Source organism: Eucyclogobius newberryi, unplaced genomic scaffold, assembly GCF_026437365.1.
Source record: "Eucyclogobius newberryi isolate DKJ021-1_F unplaced genomic scaffold, fEucNew1.0.hap1 SCAF_16, whole genome shotgun sequence".
NCBI lineage: Eukaryota > Metazoa > Chordata > Actinopteri > Gobiiformes > Gobiidae > Eucyclogobius > Eucyclogobius newberryi.
In genome coordinates, this window is record NW_027315790.1 from 3,745,135 (window position 1) to 3,764,948 (window position 19,814).

Consider the following 19,814-nt stretch of genomic DNA (forward strand, 5'->3'; position numbering starts at 1 on the left):
TATGTATGTCACATGTGTCCTCATATGTATGTCACATGTGTCCTCATGTATGTCACATGTGTCCTCGTATGTATGTCACATGTGTCCTCGTATGTATGTCACATGTGTCCTCGTATGTATGTCACATGTGTCCTCGTATGTATGTCACATGTGTCCTCATATGTATGTCACATGTGTCCTCATATGTATGTCGCATGTGTCCTCATATGTATGTCACATGTGTCCTCGTATGTATGTCACATGTGTCCTCGTATGTATGTCACATGTGTCCTCGTATGTATGTCACATGTGTCCTCATATGTATGTCACATGTGTCCTCGTATGTATGTCACATGTGTCCTCATATGTATGTCACATGTGTCCTCATATGTATGTCACATGTGTCCTCGTATGTATGTCACATGTGTCCTCATATGTATGTCACATGTGTCCTCATAAACATGTGAAATACACATTACAGCAGATTACAAGTGTTTGAATCGATTACATAAATACAACATAAATAATCAGTGCGACAGTTGAACATGGCTCAAAAATGATAATCTGATATCTAAAATTGAATTGAAATCTGAAATTCATTCATATGTTCTGTCTTGTCCTTCCTTTGTTTTATCCTGATCCTGGACATGAAGAAAACTCATACTTTTACTCAAAAGCTCAACTATGGCTTTGTTAATATAGAATATGTCACTTATAATCTCTTTTGGCAAAATCCTCTTGCTGTCTCCGCCTGTGTCTCCGCCTGTGTCTCCGCCTGTGTCTCCGCCTGTGTCTCCGCCTGTGTCTCCGCCTGTGTCTCTGCGTCTGAATCTGTCTCTGTCCTTATCTGTGTTCGTCTCTGTATCTGTCTTTGCACTGGCTCCTCCCGGGCCCCTCGTCCTCAGTGCTGGTGGTCCAGAGGCTCAGAACGGTCAGAAGCTCGGACGGTCCGAGGCTGGGAGCGGTCAGAGGCTCGGAGCGGTCAGAGGCTCAGAGTGGTCAGAGGCTGGTTCTTGCTGTGTCTTATGCGTCGCACTTTCCTCTGGACCGAGTGCTTTTTAAGCCCTGGAAAGAGAAGACACTGTGGACAAATGAAGGACAAAAGCAGCCAAAGTCCAAGTCAGTCCTAATATTAAGTATAACATTTTTGATATTTATCAAATTGATGGTCGGAGGGTCAGAGGGAGAGGGTCAGAGGAGCAGAGGGTCAGAGGAGCTGAGGGTCAGAGGGAGTGGGTCAGAGGGAGAGGGTCAGAGGGAGAGGAGCAGAGGGTCAGAGGGAGAGGGTCAGAGGAGCAGAGGGTCAGAGGAGCAGAGGGTCAGAGGAGCTGAGGGTCAGAGGGAGTGGGTCAGAGGGAGAGGAGCAGAGGGTCAGAGGGAGAGGGTCAGAGGGACAGGAGCAGAGGGTCAGAGGGAGAGGGTCAGAGGAGCAGAGGAGCAGAGGGTCAGAGGGAGTGGGTCAGAGGGAGAGGGTCAGAGGGAGAGGGTCAGAGGAGCAGAGGGTCAGAGGAGCTGAGGGTCAGAGGGAGTGGGTCAGAGGGAGAGGGTCAGAGGAGCAGAGGGTCAGAGGAGCTGAGGGTCAGAGGGAGTGGGTCAGAGGGAGAGGGTCAGAGGAGCAGAGGGTCAGAGGAGCTGAGGGTCAGAGGGAGTGGGTCAGAGGGAGAGGGTCAGAGGAGCAGAGGGTCAGAGGAGCAGAGGGTCAGAGGGAGAGGGTCAGAGGGAGAGGGTCAGAGGGAGAGGGTCAGAGGGAGAGGGTCAGAGGAGCAGAGGGTCAGAGGGAGTGGGTCAGAGGGAGAGGGTCAGAGGAGCAGAGGGTCAGATGAACACAAAGGTGACGGTGTCTCACAGACACTGTTGTGAAGCTCGTGAACAGGATTGATCTTTTACACCACCGTGTCCTGGGTCATTCATCCTCATAATTTTTTCCGTCCCTGTTTGGTTTTTACTTTGTTGTTTTAAAATCAGTCAATCCTGACAGCTTGTGTCCACTGTCTGGTACATGAGCCCTGTGAGCCCTATTGGAGCTAACATTTTGAGGCCAATCGCAAAAATCAAGTAGAAAACAATAATGCATATGCAAGTAAACATAGAGTTTAGTGAGAACTGGTTTTGATTGAAGACATCACATGGAAACAATGACAAATGCCAAGCAGCAAGTTCAGTCGGGCGTATCTGGCCCCGGCAGTGTTGGCTCAGCTTCTGCTCTGCACAATCACTGCATGTTCTCCCCGTGTCTTCCTCCGGGTGCTCTGGTTTCCCCTCGACCCCCCGACCCCCCCTCGACAGATCGCATCATCTCTCGTCTCCTCAGATTTCGTCTCTTTTGAGCTCGAACAGTCTTTCTCTGTCATTTTTGTTCTGTAACTGAAGGAACTCACTAAACACACACCGGCATATCAACCACACATGTGAAGCCAGGGCAACGTGCTGCTATGGGAACCAGGCTGCAGGTGTGCACTAGCACGCAGGGAATGATTGACATGTGGGACAATTACTCGGCTGTCCACGTCACCAGGAAATTAGTCTCAGATTTGGCGCCAAAAAAATCCTCTCTTCTTCCTTTAGCACACTTTCTAAAGCGCTGGATGCAGTACAGGCTGATATTGGACATTGTTGTTGCACATTGGGCCTCTCCATTTGGGCCTGGGCAGCCTAGAACCTACAGGCAGTACGTCTCCTCATATTTCACTTTTATCACACGTAACCAAAAACTATGACGAAATGATATTATTATTGTATAATTTATCATCAACACAGCTCATTAATAAGTCTATTATTTTACTATTTAAGTATAGTAATATATTCATTACTTGCATTTTTTTTTTATTCTTTAATGTATTAATTCATAAATTAACTTAATTTTGAAGGTCAGTGAGGCGTTATTTAGAGCACTCATCATTTTGAATTACTGGTGTTACTGGATAAAGTGCAGCCACTGGTTCTTTGCACACGTCCAGATCAATGTGTTCAACAGTCACACAGCGTGAGCATTAATCACAATCACAGGCCCTACGACTGTGTCCCAAGGCCGGCCCAGCCCACATTTCCCATTCATTGGCTGAAGTCCATGCTTTATGATCAGATCAATGCACTGCGCACACGTGTCAGCCGTGTTGGGACCCAGTGTCGTCTGGGGGCCAATCTGTATACGAGAATCTGCACTACGCTAGTTTACTTTACTTATTTACGACAGGCACAATATACGTACATTAAAAAGGGACTAACAGTCGCTTGAGTTCTCAAATCGGCGAAAAATCCTCTATAATTCCTTTAAGTCATGTAAAATCATGAAAATGAAATGATGTGTTTGATTATTGACCTACTGACCTGACACTGCACATGCTCATGCGTTTCAGCATTTTTAAATGTACATTTTAATGGCAGTATTTCAGAGGGACACGCCCCTGCACGCCCGTGTGCTCCAGGAGTTACCAGGAACAACAGCCCAGTGGGTCGTGGGTCGCTATACATCCAAATTCTGTCTCACTTTGGATCGCTGGGGCAACAGTGGAGGTGGCACTTTATTAATCCAGACCAAAGTGAACCAGTCTCAATGTGGCTTTTGTGTCCTCTAAAAGAAGAGGTGGGACGGAACTAGAACTGGGACTGAACTCTGAAACTGAATCGGCCCTGGCATTTAACCTTAAACTGTGCTAGGTGCTAGTCCTGGTACAGAACCTGGTACTGGCCCTGGTACTGGCCCTGGACTGGCCCTGGTACTGGCCCTGGTACTGGCCCTGGTACTGGCCCTGGTACTGGCCCTGGACTGGACCTGGTACTGGACCTGGACCTGGTACTGGACCTGATACTGGACTGGACCTGATACTGGACTGGACCTGGACCTCATACTGGACCTGGACTGGACCTGGACCTCATACTGGACCTGGACTGGACCTGGACCTCATACTGGACCTGGACTGGACCTGGACCTCATACTGGACCTGGACTGGACCTGGTTTTCTGTGTGCATAAGCCTGACCTGTTGGCAGATCTGGGCTGCACTCGTCCATGCAGCTCTGCCTGGACACAAAGTTGTTGCTGCTGCCCCCGCAGCCCGAGTACAGGAACTGTTCACACATCCGTGAGGCGGCGTTGTAGTAGAAGCGGGGGATGGACGCGGAACACGTGCCTTTGTCCAGAGGGTCCCGACACAGGACGGGGACGTCTGCAGAGGAACCACAGAGGGATGTAAGTACATGTTCAGAGGGTTATCATCAGCCCAGAATATATTCCAGATCAATGTAGAGCTATTGATTGGACATAAAACTATATAAATGTAAAAATAATCATATTCATAGTGCATGGGAACATTGTCTTCTTATGGTGGAGTGTGAGCAGAGACACCATGTGCAAATACCAGTAACACAATACAACAACCAGCCAATCACAGAACACATGTTATCAAATCCCTTTCAACCAATGAGCTCGAAGCATGAGCCCAAACCATGTTAAATGGCCAATCAAAATGATACAGACTCGATACAACGACAGGAAGTTCAGCTTGGACCATAGTCATTAGTTAACTTGACGCGTTAGTACTTTTTTAACGAGGAACATAACACGTTACTTTTGTGCACGCATGTAATCGAATACTTCCCAAGTTACTTTTTCAAACCATAAAGCGTTAGTTTTGGCATTGATCTGTGTTAATCTGTCAACACAAGAGATAAATAAAGCTCATATACTCTCCTTGTTTATTTGATATTTTAATGATTATGTTACGCAAAGAGAGTAAAACAATGTTAATTATTGGTAACGCAAGAGTATTCTAACGCGTTACTTTAATAACAAAGTAGCGCAGTAACGCAACACAATAGTTTTACCAGGGCAGTAATGAGGTCATGGCTGAAATGGTTGTAGTAACTTTGACAAGAATATAATATGATCAAATATTTTCACCAACAACAGAAAAACAAACGTAGTGATGAAAATAGTGCAATTATGTTTCCTTCCCAAATAGTGTAGTTGGAGATGTAATCGCTAACTTAGATTCGGGAGCAGGACCACGCCTCAACCTCTTACTTCCCCAGCAACCACACCTCCTCTCTTTAACCACGCCTCTTATTACCCAGAAGGCCTATATATGCAAAGGCCAATCCCAGCATCTCTTGTCGTCTCTGCTCTCTCGACAGAGAGACACTCAGTACAGCGCGTTCATTCAAACAACCATGAGCCATTTCCTCAGATTCTGATCCGTTCCTAATCTGAGCAATTCAGTCTGAAACATTCAGTCGGTCAGTTCCCCCCAGGACTCACCCAGCGTGATTCCACAGCTCCAAACACCACCAGCTCCTCCGCACCTGCGTCTCTCACGGACCCCACCTCCGGGCGTCCACACAGAACACCGACCTCCACTCCACAGCAACGGCCTGGACCCACGCGCGCTCCTTCTCGCTCTCTGACCCTCATTTTTACCGGGCGCTATCCGAGCTTCCGGAGCGGGGCACGGCTCCCGCGCCGGCCGGCGCGCTCCGTGCGTCGCTCCGTGTGCTGCGCCAGGCGCGCGTCTCCACTCAGGAGGACACCAGAGACAGTACCGCAGCGGGCGCAGCGGGCCGAAGCCGGTGGACATTTCTTTCAGACGCTACGTCAATAAATATCCATGTTTTCGTCAGCCTCACTTCCTGGTTCCACGTCCGTCCGGAGGTGCGCAGTTGATGACGTCACCATTGCTCCACGGGCCGCAGTGCGACCTCTCAGCTCCCCCTGGTGGCGGGAGCCAGGTTGTACAACTCAATTTAAAGCCAGATTAAACAACGTTCATAGGGACTCTGCAATGTCCCAGCTTGTCTTAACAATGTTGAGTTCAAACACTCCCTCTTTTCTCAAACTTTCTCATCAATTCTCATCACCTTTGCTGCAGCTGCACTCGACTCCCTCAACATTCTTTCCTCTATCCCTCCTCTGTACCTACATTTTACTGCATGTACCATCAACGTACCATCTTCTCTGCGCTGGCTCTTTACCATCCACTATCATTCTGGCTTAAGCTAATCTTTCTTTCACCTTCTGTTCATGCTGTTCATCGTTCCTACTCTTCTCACGTGAACTCTCAAGCTTCCTTTTTCTTTTCTCATGCAACCTTCACACCTCGTAGGCTCACAATTCATGCTTCCACTAAATTACTTTCATGTCACATTCAGCTGTCTGGCTTCGCCGCCACATGTTAGCCACAGGTATCTCCAAAGATTCTGTTTCTAGCATTGCGGCAGGTTCTCATCTTCTCATTCGCATATTACCTTAAGTAAAAAAAAAAAATTCCCCAGCTCTGGCTTTTCATGCTACCTCATCTTTCCATGTTCGCCTTGCAGCTCAACGCGCAGGCTCAACGCGCAGGCTCAACGCGCAGGCTCAACGCGCAGGCTCAACGCGCAGGCTCAACGCGCAGGCTCAACGCGCAGGCTCAACGCGCAGGCTCAACGCGCAGGCTCAACGCGCAGGCTCAACGCGCAGGCTCAACGCGCAGGCTCAACGCGCAGGCTCAACGCGCAGGCTCAACGCGCAGGCTCAACGCGCAGGCTCAACGCGCAGGCTCAACGCAACTCATCTCTCAGCTCAGCTCAACGCACAGCTCACAGCTCAAATAGCTCAATTCACAGCTACAGCTCACAGCTCAACTCACAGCTACAGCTCAATAGCTCAGCTCACAGCTCAATAGCATCCACGCTCGCCCACGCTCGCCCCAGAGCATCCACGCTCGCCCACGCTCGCCCCAGAGCATCCACGCTCGCCCACGCTCGCCCCAGAGCATCCACGCTCGCCCCAGAGCATCCACGCTCGCCCACGCTCGCCCCAGAGCATCCACGCTCGCCCACGCTCGCCCCAGAGCATCCACGCTCGCCCACGCTCGCCCCAGAGCATCCACGCTCGCCCACGCTCGCCCCAGAGCATCCACGCTCGCCCACGCTCGCCCCAGAGCATCCACGCTCGCCCACGCTCGCCCCAGAGCATCCACGCTCGCCCACGCTCGCCCCAGAGCATCCACGCTCGCCCACGCTCGCCCCAGAGCATCCACGCTCGCCCACGCTCGCCCCAGAGCATCCACGCTCGCCCACGCTCGCCCCAGAGCATCCACGCTCGCCCCAGAGCATCCACGCTCGCCCCAGAGCATCCACGCTCGCCCCAGAGCATCCACGCTCGCCCCAGAGCATCCACGCTCGCCCCAGAGCATCCACGCTCGCCCACGCTCGCCCCAGAGCATCCTCGCTCGCCCCAGAGCGTCGCAGCCTCGCTCGCCCCAGAGCATCCTCGCTCGCCCCAGAGCATCCTCGCTCGCCCCAGAGCAGCCGTTCATCCCTCATCCCGCTCTATTCCCCCCCCCCCTCCCCTTCCCCATTCATCCAAACCATTCGACCCCTTCCCCATTCATCCCACATCCCACTCAAGCTTTTCCGCATCCTCAGAGCCCCGCCCGCAGCCACACGCTCGCTCGGAGCCCCGCCCCGCAGCCACACGCTCGCTAAGAGCCCCGCCGGTAACACGTTCACTCCAAGCACGAATCTCATCAGCAGCCGCGCTCGCCCCGACCCACGGCAGCATCCTCATGCTCGCCCCAATCCATGTATTCATTTCCCAGAGCCTCTCTCTGAGCCACCGGGCACAGGGACGTCTACCACAGAGCCACCGGGATACGCCCCTCTGGTTCTCAACAGTCTCTCCTTCGACCCTCTGCTCGTACAGAGTCCGTTCTCCACTCGATCTTTCGACTCTTCATTCATCCCTCCCTTAATCACTCATCCCGCTCCATTCCCCCCCCCCCTCCCCTTCCCCATTCATCCAAACCATTCGACCCCTTCCCCATTCATCCCACATCCCACTCAAGCTTTTCTGCGTCCTCACCAGGGTCTCATCGGGCACCGGGAAGCAGTCTCTCTCCGGAACAGTCACCGGGCACCGGGATACTCATCCATCTCACATTCCCTCCTTCTTTTCAGAAGAAACATCTCTCAACGTGCGCCTTATCCACCGCGCATCGGTCGGTGCATTGGAGACCGCTCGGAGCGCTCCGGCCCCTTCCAACCCATTCCAGCTGCCGTGCGTACTACACGGTCCTCAGGCGCTTGGTCTCCTCTACCAGGCATTCACATAATGCCAGAATTATACCCCACTATCGTTCTGGACATTTTGGTGGTTTGATCAGTCGGGAGGCCTCCAGCTCCACGGAGAAGCTGGAGGCCTCCAGCTCCACGGAGAAGCTGGAGGCCTCCAGCTCCACGGAGAAGCTGGGAGGCCTCCAGCTCCACGGAGAAGCTGGGAGGCCTCCAGCTCCACGGAGAAGCTGGGAGGCCTCCAGCTCCACGGAGAAGCTGGGAGGCCTCCAGCTCCACGGAGAAGCTGGGAGGCCTCCAGCTCCACGGAGAAGCTGGGAGGCCTCCAGCTCCACGGAGAAGCTGGGAGGCCTCCAGCTCCACGGAGAAGCTGGGAGGCCTCCAGCTCCACGGAGAAGCTGGGAGGCCTCCAGCTCCACGGAGAAGCTGGGAGGCCTCCAGCTCCACGGAACAGCTGGGAGGCCTCCAGCTCCATGGAGCAGTCCGGGACTGACTCGCTGAGCCACGTCTCCGTGAAGCACAAAACAGGAGATGAAGAAAACAACGCCAGTTCCTCCAGTTTGTTGGAAAGTGAGTTCATGTTGGAGGCGTCCGTGCACCAGGTTTCCTAAGGGGCTCGAGGGGCCCCGCTTGTTCCACTCGGCCGCGCGTCTCACTCTTTTGACTAAAAAACGGACTAATTCTGCAGCAGATGTTAAAAAAACTGGAACTAAAATCCGTGGTTGTGATGGTTAAGAGCTCTTCATGGGTATAAAAGCATGCGGACACACAATTCACGCACAAAAACAGAAAAAAGCAAAGTGCACTGAAACACCGTGTGCGGTGCCATCTTGGACGAATGTGGGTCTGCAGGATTATTTAACCAAGGCTTTTGGCACGTGTTTGGGCTACGTTTGTTGTCCATCTCAAATGTTAAAGTGCTGACCTCTTTAGACAAACATAGAAGGACGTTGCTAATGTGATTGCATCCATAAAAAAGATGATCACAAAGATGTTAGTGGCAGCTCAACATTGATGTAAAAACACGTTTACTGTAGTCCAGCATCACAATGATCTAAATGTGATTCTTTTTTTAATTTTTGCAAATGAAACACAAATTTACATAAAAACACTGTATTATTTTCTCGCTTGAATCCTGTGCTGTTTATACCCTAATGATCAGGTTATGAAAAAATTATATATCCATACAATATATAGTATTTCCAATGTTAATTTAAGTTTGAAAAGCTTTTTTTCCATGCTTATTCTTTTGCTTGAGAAACATTTTCAAATTGTACAAATCATGTGGAACGTAGATTGACCAATTGGGAAAAAAGTGTAATTTATTCACAATAAATAAAAGTGATTTGTTCCAATCCAATACTAGCGAGTATTACCATAGTCGATTATCAATCGATATTGCTTCGTCTGTAACATAAAGTTATTTTAGTTTGGTCAGAAAACACACCACGTCCTGACAGTCTGGACATGACTGTCAAAACAGAACAATTTCAGCTCAGCAGTCGTCATGACAAGAAAATAGCAACTCAATATTAATGAGACTTTTGCAATACCCAAAACCCGACCTTGGTCCAAGTCAAAACCCATTTATTTCCCTGGACTATAAGAGCAGCTGTTTGGATCTGGACTATGGCACAACCCGAACGTAAAGTCCAGACGCTTTGGTGCAGTTGAAAAGCACTGGACACAGAGGACACAGTGAGCACAAAGTGGACTGACCTATTGTGGGGCTGCAGAAGTGACAGTGGAGTGGACACAGAGTGGACAGTGGTTGAGGACTGACCTTTTGGGGGGCTGCAGAGGTGCGTGCAGGATGCCAGGTCAGGGAAGCGGTTGGCGTTGCCATGGCAGCCTCCATAGTAGAAGGGCTCACACTGCAGAGAGCCCATGTTGAAGAAGAACCTGGGGAACAGTGCGCGGCAGGGGCCCTGGTCCATGGGCCAGCGGCACGTCCAGGGGACCTCTGAGACAACACAGTTTATCATGAGCAAGAACCACTGAGCCAATCCAATCACTCAGGAACAAAACATGAAGTGTAAAGTGTTACTACAAGTCCAAATGTTGTAGTGTTATTCACGTCCTCCCACTAGAGGGCATCAGGCTGCTCAGTGACGGTGGGGGCGGGGTTTATCTGACACTCTCCTCCCCTGCAGTATATCAGTATATCAGTATATCACGGATGTGCCACTATTGTCCAGCTGAGCCAGTTTTTGACCACAACCAAACAAAAGGAAAGTCGACCACAAAGAATATTTTCTGTTGTTTAAAATAAACAGTTCAAGGAGTTTACCAGCCTCTTCCAATGGCCAACGCACAGATAATGAACCATATACTGTTCGCTGGCCAAATGTATTAAAAGTTTTAAACAAATTTATAATAGGATTTAATCATTAAAAATATTGAGACTCTTTACGATGGTGCAACATCAATAATTTAAATTAAATTGTCATTTGACAGACTCGCTGACTCTGGAGAGAGGAGTAAGGCAGGGTTGATGGGCCAGAGCATAAAATTGCCCGCTCTGCAGAAGATGTTTTACTGTATTTAACCAAACTAGAAATGTCCATATCAAATGCGATGCATTTCGTACATGACATTGGTCCAATGTCTGGATACAAATTTAATGAGTGAAATGATTTTACTGAGAGTCATGTGGTGCCTGAGGTTCCTGTACAGGTCTTATACTGAGAGTCATGTGGTGCCTGAGGTTCCTGTACAGGTCTTATACTGAGAGTCATGTGGTGCCTGAGGTTCCTGTACAGGTCTTATACTGAGAGTCATGTGGTGCCGGGGAGGACAAAGTCACATGTCTGGATGGAATGTTGCTGATTTTTCCCTAACACCAGGTCAAAGTGTCCATTTCTCACCAGGAAATGCAACTGTTGGATAAACGGCGTCACCAGGAGACAAACCACCATCATGTTTCTCAATAATAATGGACTGAAATGAACAAAGCGCTGCAGACGGTTTTTGACAGTGTCACTTTTGGCGGCAGGAAAAAAGGACATAACACAAACATCACCAATGATCAAAGACGGAAATGACATGGAACAGACATCAGACAAATGGAAAAAAATACATTCAGACTGAATTTGGAAATTTAAAACAAATCTAACTTTAAATGTGCTTTGTTTATGTTGTGTTCTATGTTCCATGTTTGTTTTATACAAATATATATTAAAACCAAAAGGCTCCTGAAGACAGCATGAGTATTCTGTACATTAGATATGAGCACGTTTCCACATTTCTCCCATCACACACCATCAAACACCATCACACATCATCACAAACACCATCAAACACCATCACACATCATCACAAACACCATCAAACACCATCACACACCATCACACACCATCAGACACATCACACACACCATCAAACACCATCACACACACCATCACACACCATCACACACCATCACACACCATCGCACACCATCACACACACCATCACACACACACACACCACAAACACCATCAACACCCATCACACACCACCACCCACCATCAACCACCATCACACCCACCACACCCACCACCACACACCACACACCACCCACACACACCACACCACACCACCCCCAACCACACCCATCACACCCCACCCACCCCACCCCCCACACCCACCACCACACACCACCAACACCCCACACCCCACCACATACCACATCCCAACACCTCACACACACACACACCACACACCACCACACACCCCCACACACACCATCACACACACACACCATCAACACCACACACACACCACCAACACCATCACACACCATCAAACACCCACTACCATCACACACCATCACCCACCACCACACCACCCCCCCCACACACCCAACAAACACCACCAAACACAACCACACACCATCCCACATCACCACAACCCACCATCACACCCACACACCCACACACCATCACACACCACCACACACACCAACACACCATCAACCCCACACACCCCATCACACACCATCACACACCATCCACACCATCACACACACCAACCACCACACACACACACACCCATCACACACCATACACACACCACACACACCACACACACCACCCACACCATCACCACACCATCAAACACCATCACACACCATCAACACCATCACACACCAGCAAACACACACACACCCACACCACCATCACACACCCACACACACACCACAACACCACACCACACCACCATCACACACTCCATCACCCAACACCACACCCACACACCCACCAACACACACCATCACACACACACACACACCATCAAACACCATCACACACCACACACACATCACACACCATCACACACCATCAAACACCATCACACACCATCACACACATCACACACCATCACACACCATCACACACATCAGACACCATCACACACCATCAAACACCATCACACACCATCACACACATCACACACCATCACACACCATCACACACATCACACCATCACACACCATCAAACACCATCACACACCATCACACACCATCAAACACCATCACACACCATCACACACATCACACACCATAACACACCATCACACACCATCACACACCATCACACACCATCAAACACACCATCACACACCATCACACACATCACACACCATCACACACCATCACACACCATCACACACCATCACACACCATCAAACACCATCACACACACCATCACACACACCATCACACACCATCACACACCATCAAACACCATCACACACCATCACACACATCACACACCATCACACACCATCACACACCATCAAACACATCACACACCATCACACACCATCAAACACCATCACACACCATCAAACACACCATCAAACACACCATCACACACCATCACACACCATCAAACACCATCACACATCATCACACACCATCAAACACCATCAAACACACACACACCATCAAACACCATCACACACCATCACACACACCATCACACACACCATCACATCACACACATCACACACACCATCAAACAACATCACACACACCATCAAACACCATCACACACCATCAAACACACCATCAAACACAATCAAACACAATCACACACCATCACACATCATCACAAACACCATCAAACACCATCACACACCATCACACACCATCACACACATCACACACACCATCAAACACCATCACACACACCATCACACACCATCACACACCATCGCACACCATCACACACACCATCACACACACACACCATCACACACATCATACACACACACACACAAACACAACATCAAACACCATCACACACCATCGAACACACCATCACATCACACACATCACACACACACACACCATCAAACAACATCACACACACCATCAAACATCATCACACACACCATCAAACACCATCACACACCATCACACACACACCATCACATACCATCACACACCATCAAACACCATCAAACAACATCACACACACCATCAAACAACATCACACACACCATCAAACATCATCACACACACCATCAAACACCATCACACACCATCACACACACACCATCACATACCTTCACACACCATCAAACACCATCACACACCATCACACACACCATCACACACACCATCAAACACCATCAAACACAATCACACACCATCACACACCATCACACACCATCACACACCATCACAAACACCATCAAACACCATCACACACCATCACACACACCATCAAACACCATCACACACACCATCACACACCATCACACACCATGGCACACCATCACACACACCATCACACACACACCATCAAACACACCATCACACACATCACACACACCATCAAACACCATCACACACCATCACACACACACACACACACACACACACCATCAAACACCATCAAACACCATCACACACCATCAAACACAATGACACACCATCAAACACCATCAAACACCATCACACACCATCACACACCATCACACACCATCACACACCATCACACACACCATCACACACCATCACACACACCATCAAACACCATCAAACACCATCACACACCATCAAACACCATCATGCACCATCACGTACACCATCACAAACACACACACACACCATCAAATACCATCACACACACCATCACACACCATCAAACACACCATCAAACACCATCACACACCATCACACACCATCACACACACCATCAAACGCCATCACACACACCATCAAACACCATCAAACACCATCACTCAAAATCACACACCATCAAACACCATCACACAACATCACACACCATCACACACCATCAAACACCATCACATCACACACATCACACACACCATCAAACAACATCACACACACCATCAAACACCATCACACACACCATCACATACCATCACACATTACACACATCACAAACACCATCACACACATCACACACACACACCATCAAACACCATCACACACATCACACACACACACACACACCATCAAACACCATCACACACCATCACACACACCATCAAACAACATCACACACACCATCAAACACCATCACACACACCATCACATACCATCACACAGCATCAAACACCATCAAACACCATCAAACACCATCACACATCATCACACACACACACCATCAAACACCATCACACACATCACACACACACACACACACCATCAAACACCATCACACACCATCACACACACCATCACACACACCATCACATCACACACATCACACACACCATCAAACAACATCACACACACCATCAAACACCATCAAACACCATCACACACACCATCACATACCATCACACAGCATCAAACACCATCACACACCATCACACACACCATCAAACACCATCAAACACAATCACACACCATCACACATCATCACAAACACCATCAAACACCATCACACACCATCGCACACCATCACACACACCATCACACACACACACACCATCAAACACACCATCACACACACCATCAAACACATCACACACACCATCAAACACCATCATACACCATCACACACACCATCAAACACCATCAAACACCATCACACACAATCACACACCATCACACACCATCAAACACCATCACGCACTATCAAACACACACCATCAAACACCATCACACACCATCATACACACCATCACATACACCATCAAACACCATCAAACACCATCAAACACATCACACACCATCACACATCACACACACCATCAAACACCATCACACACACCATCACACACACCATCACATCACACACATCACACACACCATCAAACAACATCACACACACCATCAAACACCATCACACACCATCAAACAACATCAGATACCATCACACACCATCAAACACCATCACACACCATCACACACACCATCACACACACCATCAAACACCATCAAACACAATCACACACCATCACACATCATCACAAACACCATCAAACTCCATCACACACCATCACTAACACCATCACACACCATCACACACCATCGCACACCATCACACACACCATCACACACACCATCAAACACCATCAAACACCATCACACACCATCAAACACCATCAAACACCATCACACACTATCAAACACACACACACCATCAAACACCATCACACACCATCACACACACCATCACACACACCATCACACACACCATCACACACCATCACACACACCATCACACACACCATCACACACCATCAAACACACCATCACACACACCATATCACACACCATCACACACATCACACACACCATCAAACACCATCACACACACCATCAAACACCATCACACACCATCAAACACCATCAAACACCATCAAACACACCACACACCATCAAACACCATCATACACCATCACGCACACCATCACACACACACACACACCATCAAATACCATCACACACCATCAAACACCATCACAGACCATCACACACATCACACACCATCACAAACACCATCAAACACCATCACACACCATCACACACACACACATCACACACACCATCACACACACACACACACACACACACACACACACCATCAAATACCATCACACACCATCACACACACCATCACACACATCACACACCATCAAACACCATCACACACCATCACACACATCACACACCATCACACACCATCACACACATCAGACACCATCACACACCATCAAACACCATCACACACATCACACACCATCACACACACCATCACACACCATCACACACATCACACACCATCACACACCATCACACACACCATCACACACCATCACACACATCACACACCATCACACACCATCACACACATCACACACATCACACACATCACACACCATCAAACAAGGCAAGGCAAGGCAAGGCAAGTTTATTTGTAGAGCACATTTCATACACAAGGCAATTCAAAGTGCTTCACACAGCAGGAAAATGCATTCAAATCACAAAGAAATTACAAAAATACAATAAAATTAACTAAATTAAAAATTATCAATCCAACTGATTTTCTAAACTAATAAAATCACAAACAAAAGAGAAGAGTGCAACGATAAAAATTAACTACAATAAAATTAACTAAATTAAAAATTATCAATCCAACTGATTTTCTAAACTAATAAAATGACAAACAAAAGAGAAGAGTGCAAAGAAAAAATCCTTTCAGTCATATGCGCAGCTAAACAAAACTGTTTTTAGCTTAGATTTGAACATTGTCAGAGTAGAAGCCTGTCTCACATCTTCAGGAAGACTGTTCCAGATTTTAGCTGCATAAAACTGAAACGCAGATTCCCCATGTTTAGTCCTGACTCTGGCACCAGCAGGAGGCCGGTCCTTGAGGTCCTCAGAGTCCGAGATGGTTCATATGGCACTAACATATCCAAGATGTACTTTGGTGCTAGGCCATGGAGAGACTTGTACACAAGCAGAGCTGCTTTAAAGTCTCTTCTCTGAGCCACAGGGAGCCAGTGCAGAGACCTGAGAACAGGACTAATGTGATCATACTTCCTGGTTCTAGTCAGGACCCGAGCAGCAGCGTTCTGGATGTACTGCAGCTGTTTTACAACTCGTTTGGAGAGACCAGTCAGGACCCGAGCAGCAGCGTTCTGGATGTACTGCAGCTGTTTTACAACTCGTTTGGAGAGACCAGTGAGCAGGCCGTTACAGTCTAATCTACTGGAGACAAACACATGGATAAGTCTCTCTAAATCTGGTTTTGACACTATATTTTTGATTTTGGCAATGTTTTTTAGATGGTAAAAAGCTGCTGATGTTATTGATTTGACGTGGCTGTTAAAGTTCAAGTCTGAGTCCATTATTACCCCCAGATTTCTAATTTGGTTTGTAGGTTTTAGAGCGAGACTCTGGAGGTGACCGCTAACACTTTCTCTTTGTTTCTGTGGGCCAAAAACAATTATTTCAGTCTTGTCTGAGTTCAGCTGGAGAAAGTTGTTTTGCATCCACAAACTGATCTGTTGGATGCAGTGACAGAGTGAATCTACTGGTCCATTGTCACCTGCCGATAGTGAAATATAGATCTGAGTGTCGTCTGCATAATTGTGATAGGACACATTTTCACTGCGTATCAACTGACCTAACGGCAGCATGTAGAGGTTGAACAGAAGGGGACCCAGGACTGACCCTTGGGGCACTCCACAGGTCAGGGTCATGTGGTCTGAGACACAGCTACCAATTTCAACAAAGTACTTCCTGTCTTCCAGATAGGACCTTAACCAGTTTAGGGCAGTGCCAGTGATGCCCACCCAGTCCTCTAGTCTCTGTAAGAGGATCCCATGATCGACAGTGTCAAAAGCAGCACTCAGATCTAACAGAATTAAGACAGAGGCTTTGCCCGTGTCAGTGTTCAGGCGGATGTCATTTGTCACCTTGACAAGAGCAGTCTCAGTGCTGTGATGAGGTCTAAAACCTGACTGAAAAACATCAAATGAGTTGTTTATTAAGAGGAAATCTGTGAGCTGTTGGTAAACAACCTTTTCAAGGACTTTGCCCCAAAAATGGCAGATTAGAGATGGGCCGGTAATGACTCAGTACTGCGGCATCAAGACTGCTCTTCTTTAGGAGAGGCTTTATGACCGCAGTTTTCAAAGACATTGGGAATGTTCCAGATTGAAGCGACATGTTAACTATGTGAGTGAATGGTGCTAACAAACTGTTCAGCACAGACTTTAGAAATTTGGTGGGTCACACATCAAGGCAGCATGTAGATGAACTCAGACTGGTGATGATCTCATGGACAGTTTTGTCAGTTACTGGTGCAAAGTGAGTTAGCTCTAAGTGTCTTGGTGGTTTTAGGGTAATTTTTTGCATTGTGGGATTTATAGCATTTTTAATGCCCTGAACTTTGTCATTAAAGAATAATGCAAACTCATTACACTTGGATGTGGAAATGAGTTCTAACGGCAGCTGAGCTGGAGGGTTTGTTAATCTGTTTACTGTGGCAAACAGGACACGCGAGTTGTTACTGCAGCTTCCAATTATTTCAGAAAAATATCTTTCCCTAGTTCTACATAAGATTAGGTTGTACATGTTCAGCTTTTCTTTGTAAATCTCTTTTTGAACCTGGAGCTTTGACTTGCGCCATTTCCGTTCGGCCCTGCGGCACTCCCTTTTCTGTGCCCTGACCGAATCATCATTTCTCCACGGCGCCTTCTGCTTATTTTTAACCATTTTAGCCTTTATAGGGGCGATAGTGTCCAGAACATTCAAAACACTAGATGTAACAGAGTTCAACAAATCATTTACATTAGAACATGAGACATTTTCAAAGTTTATCATTTCCATAAACAGTGCACCTGTGCCATCACTTATGTGTCTCCTCTGAACAACTGCAGGAACAACCGGAGGTTTGGGAGAAACAGACAGGTCAAAGAAGACACAGAAATGATCAGACAGAGCAACATCGATCACATTAACATTTGAAATATTTACCCCCTTTGTAATTATGAGATCTAGAGTGTGTCCTTTGCTGTGGGTGGGGCCTCTCACATGATGAGTAAGACTGAAGGTTTCAAGGACAGCATCAAGATCTTTAGCGTTTCTGTCACAAATATTATCAACATGCACATTGAAATCACCTGTAATGACCAAACCATCAAAGTCTGTGCATATGACTGAAAGCATCTCAGTAAAATCATCAATAAAACGTTGGCAGTGCTGGGGAGGCTTGTATAAAACAATGAAGAGAATGGATGGAGACCGTTTTAGCTCCATTTTAAAGGATACATACTCAAATGATGAAAACACCCCAAAAGACAACCTGCAGGTAATTATTTCATCTCTAAAGACAGCACAGACTCCACCCCCTTTTTTGTTTTCTCGTGTTTCAGATTCAAACTTAAAGTTGGGTGGAGCAGATTCTATCAGAACTACATTTCCTGTGTTTTTGTCAAGCCATGTTTCAGTTAAAAACATAAAATCAAGATTATAAGAAGAAATACAATTATTAATTAAGAGAGATTTGTTACACAAGGATCTGACATTTAGCACAGCAAGTTTCAGACTAGTTTCAGTGAGACTGGGCTTTATCTTCTCACAGGGAATATGAATCACATTTCTCAGATTGGGCCTGACTCGCATTTTGTTTTTCCATCTGTGTGATGATGTGACTACAGAAATAGCACTAGGGGGGGCTCTTTTTACATAGGGCCCCGGGTTGGTTTGATTTTTAATGTGACAATAAGTCCCGGCAACGCTGAGACCCAGTGCATCCTAGCTATGGGAGATAGCTAGGATCACACACACCATCACACACACCATCACA

The 19,814-nt window shown here is 47.6% G+C and overlaps 1 protein-coding gene across 1 annotated transcript in view; it reads right to left on the reverse strand.

Moving 5' to 3' along the window:
* Positions 1 to 341: 341 nt before the first annotated feature.
* tfpi2 (tissue factor pathway inhibitor 2) overlaps positions 342 to 19,814 on the reverse strand; it is a 37,871-nt gene continuing 18,398 nt past the window's right edge. Inside the window, exons 3-5 of the mRNA XM_072447298.1 lie at positions 9,811 to 9,990; positions 3,959 to 4,144; positions 342 to 1,044 (exon numbers count right to left, since the gene is read on the reverse strand). Of these exons, the coding sequence (XP_072303399.1) occupies positions 962 to 1,044; positions 3,959 to 4,144; positions 9,811 to 9,990 (449 nt within the window). The 3' untranslated portion in view covers positions 342 to 961. The remainder of the gene's footprint in view (positions 1,045 to 3,958; positions 4,145 to 9,810; positions 9,991 to 19,814) is intronic.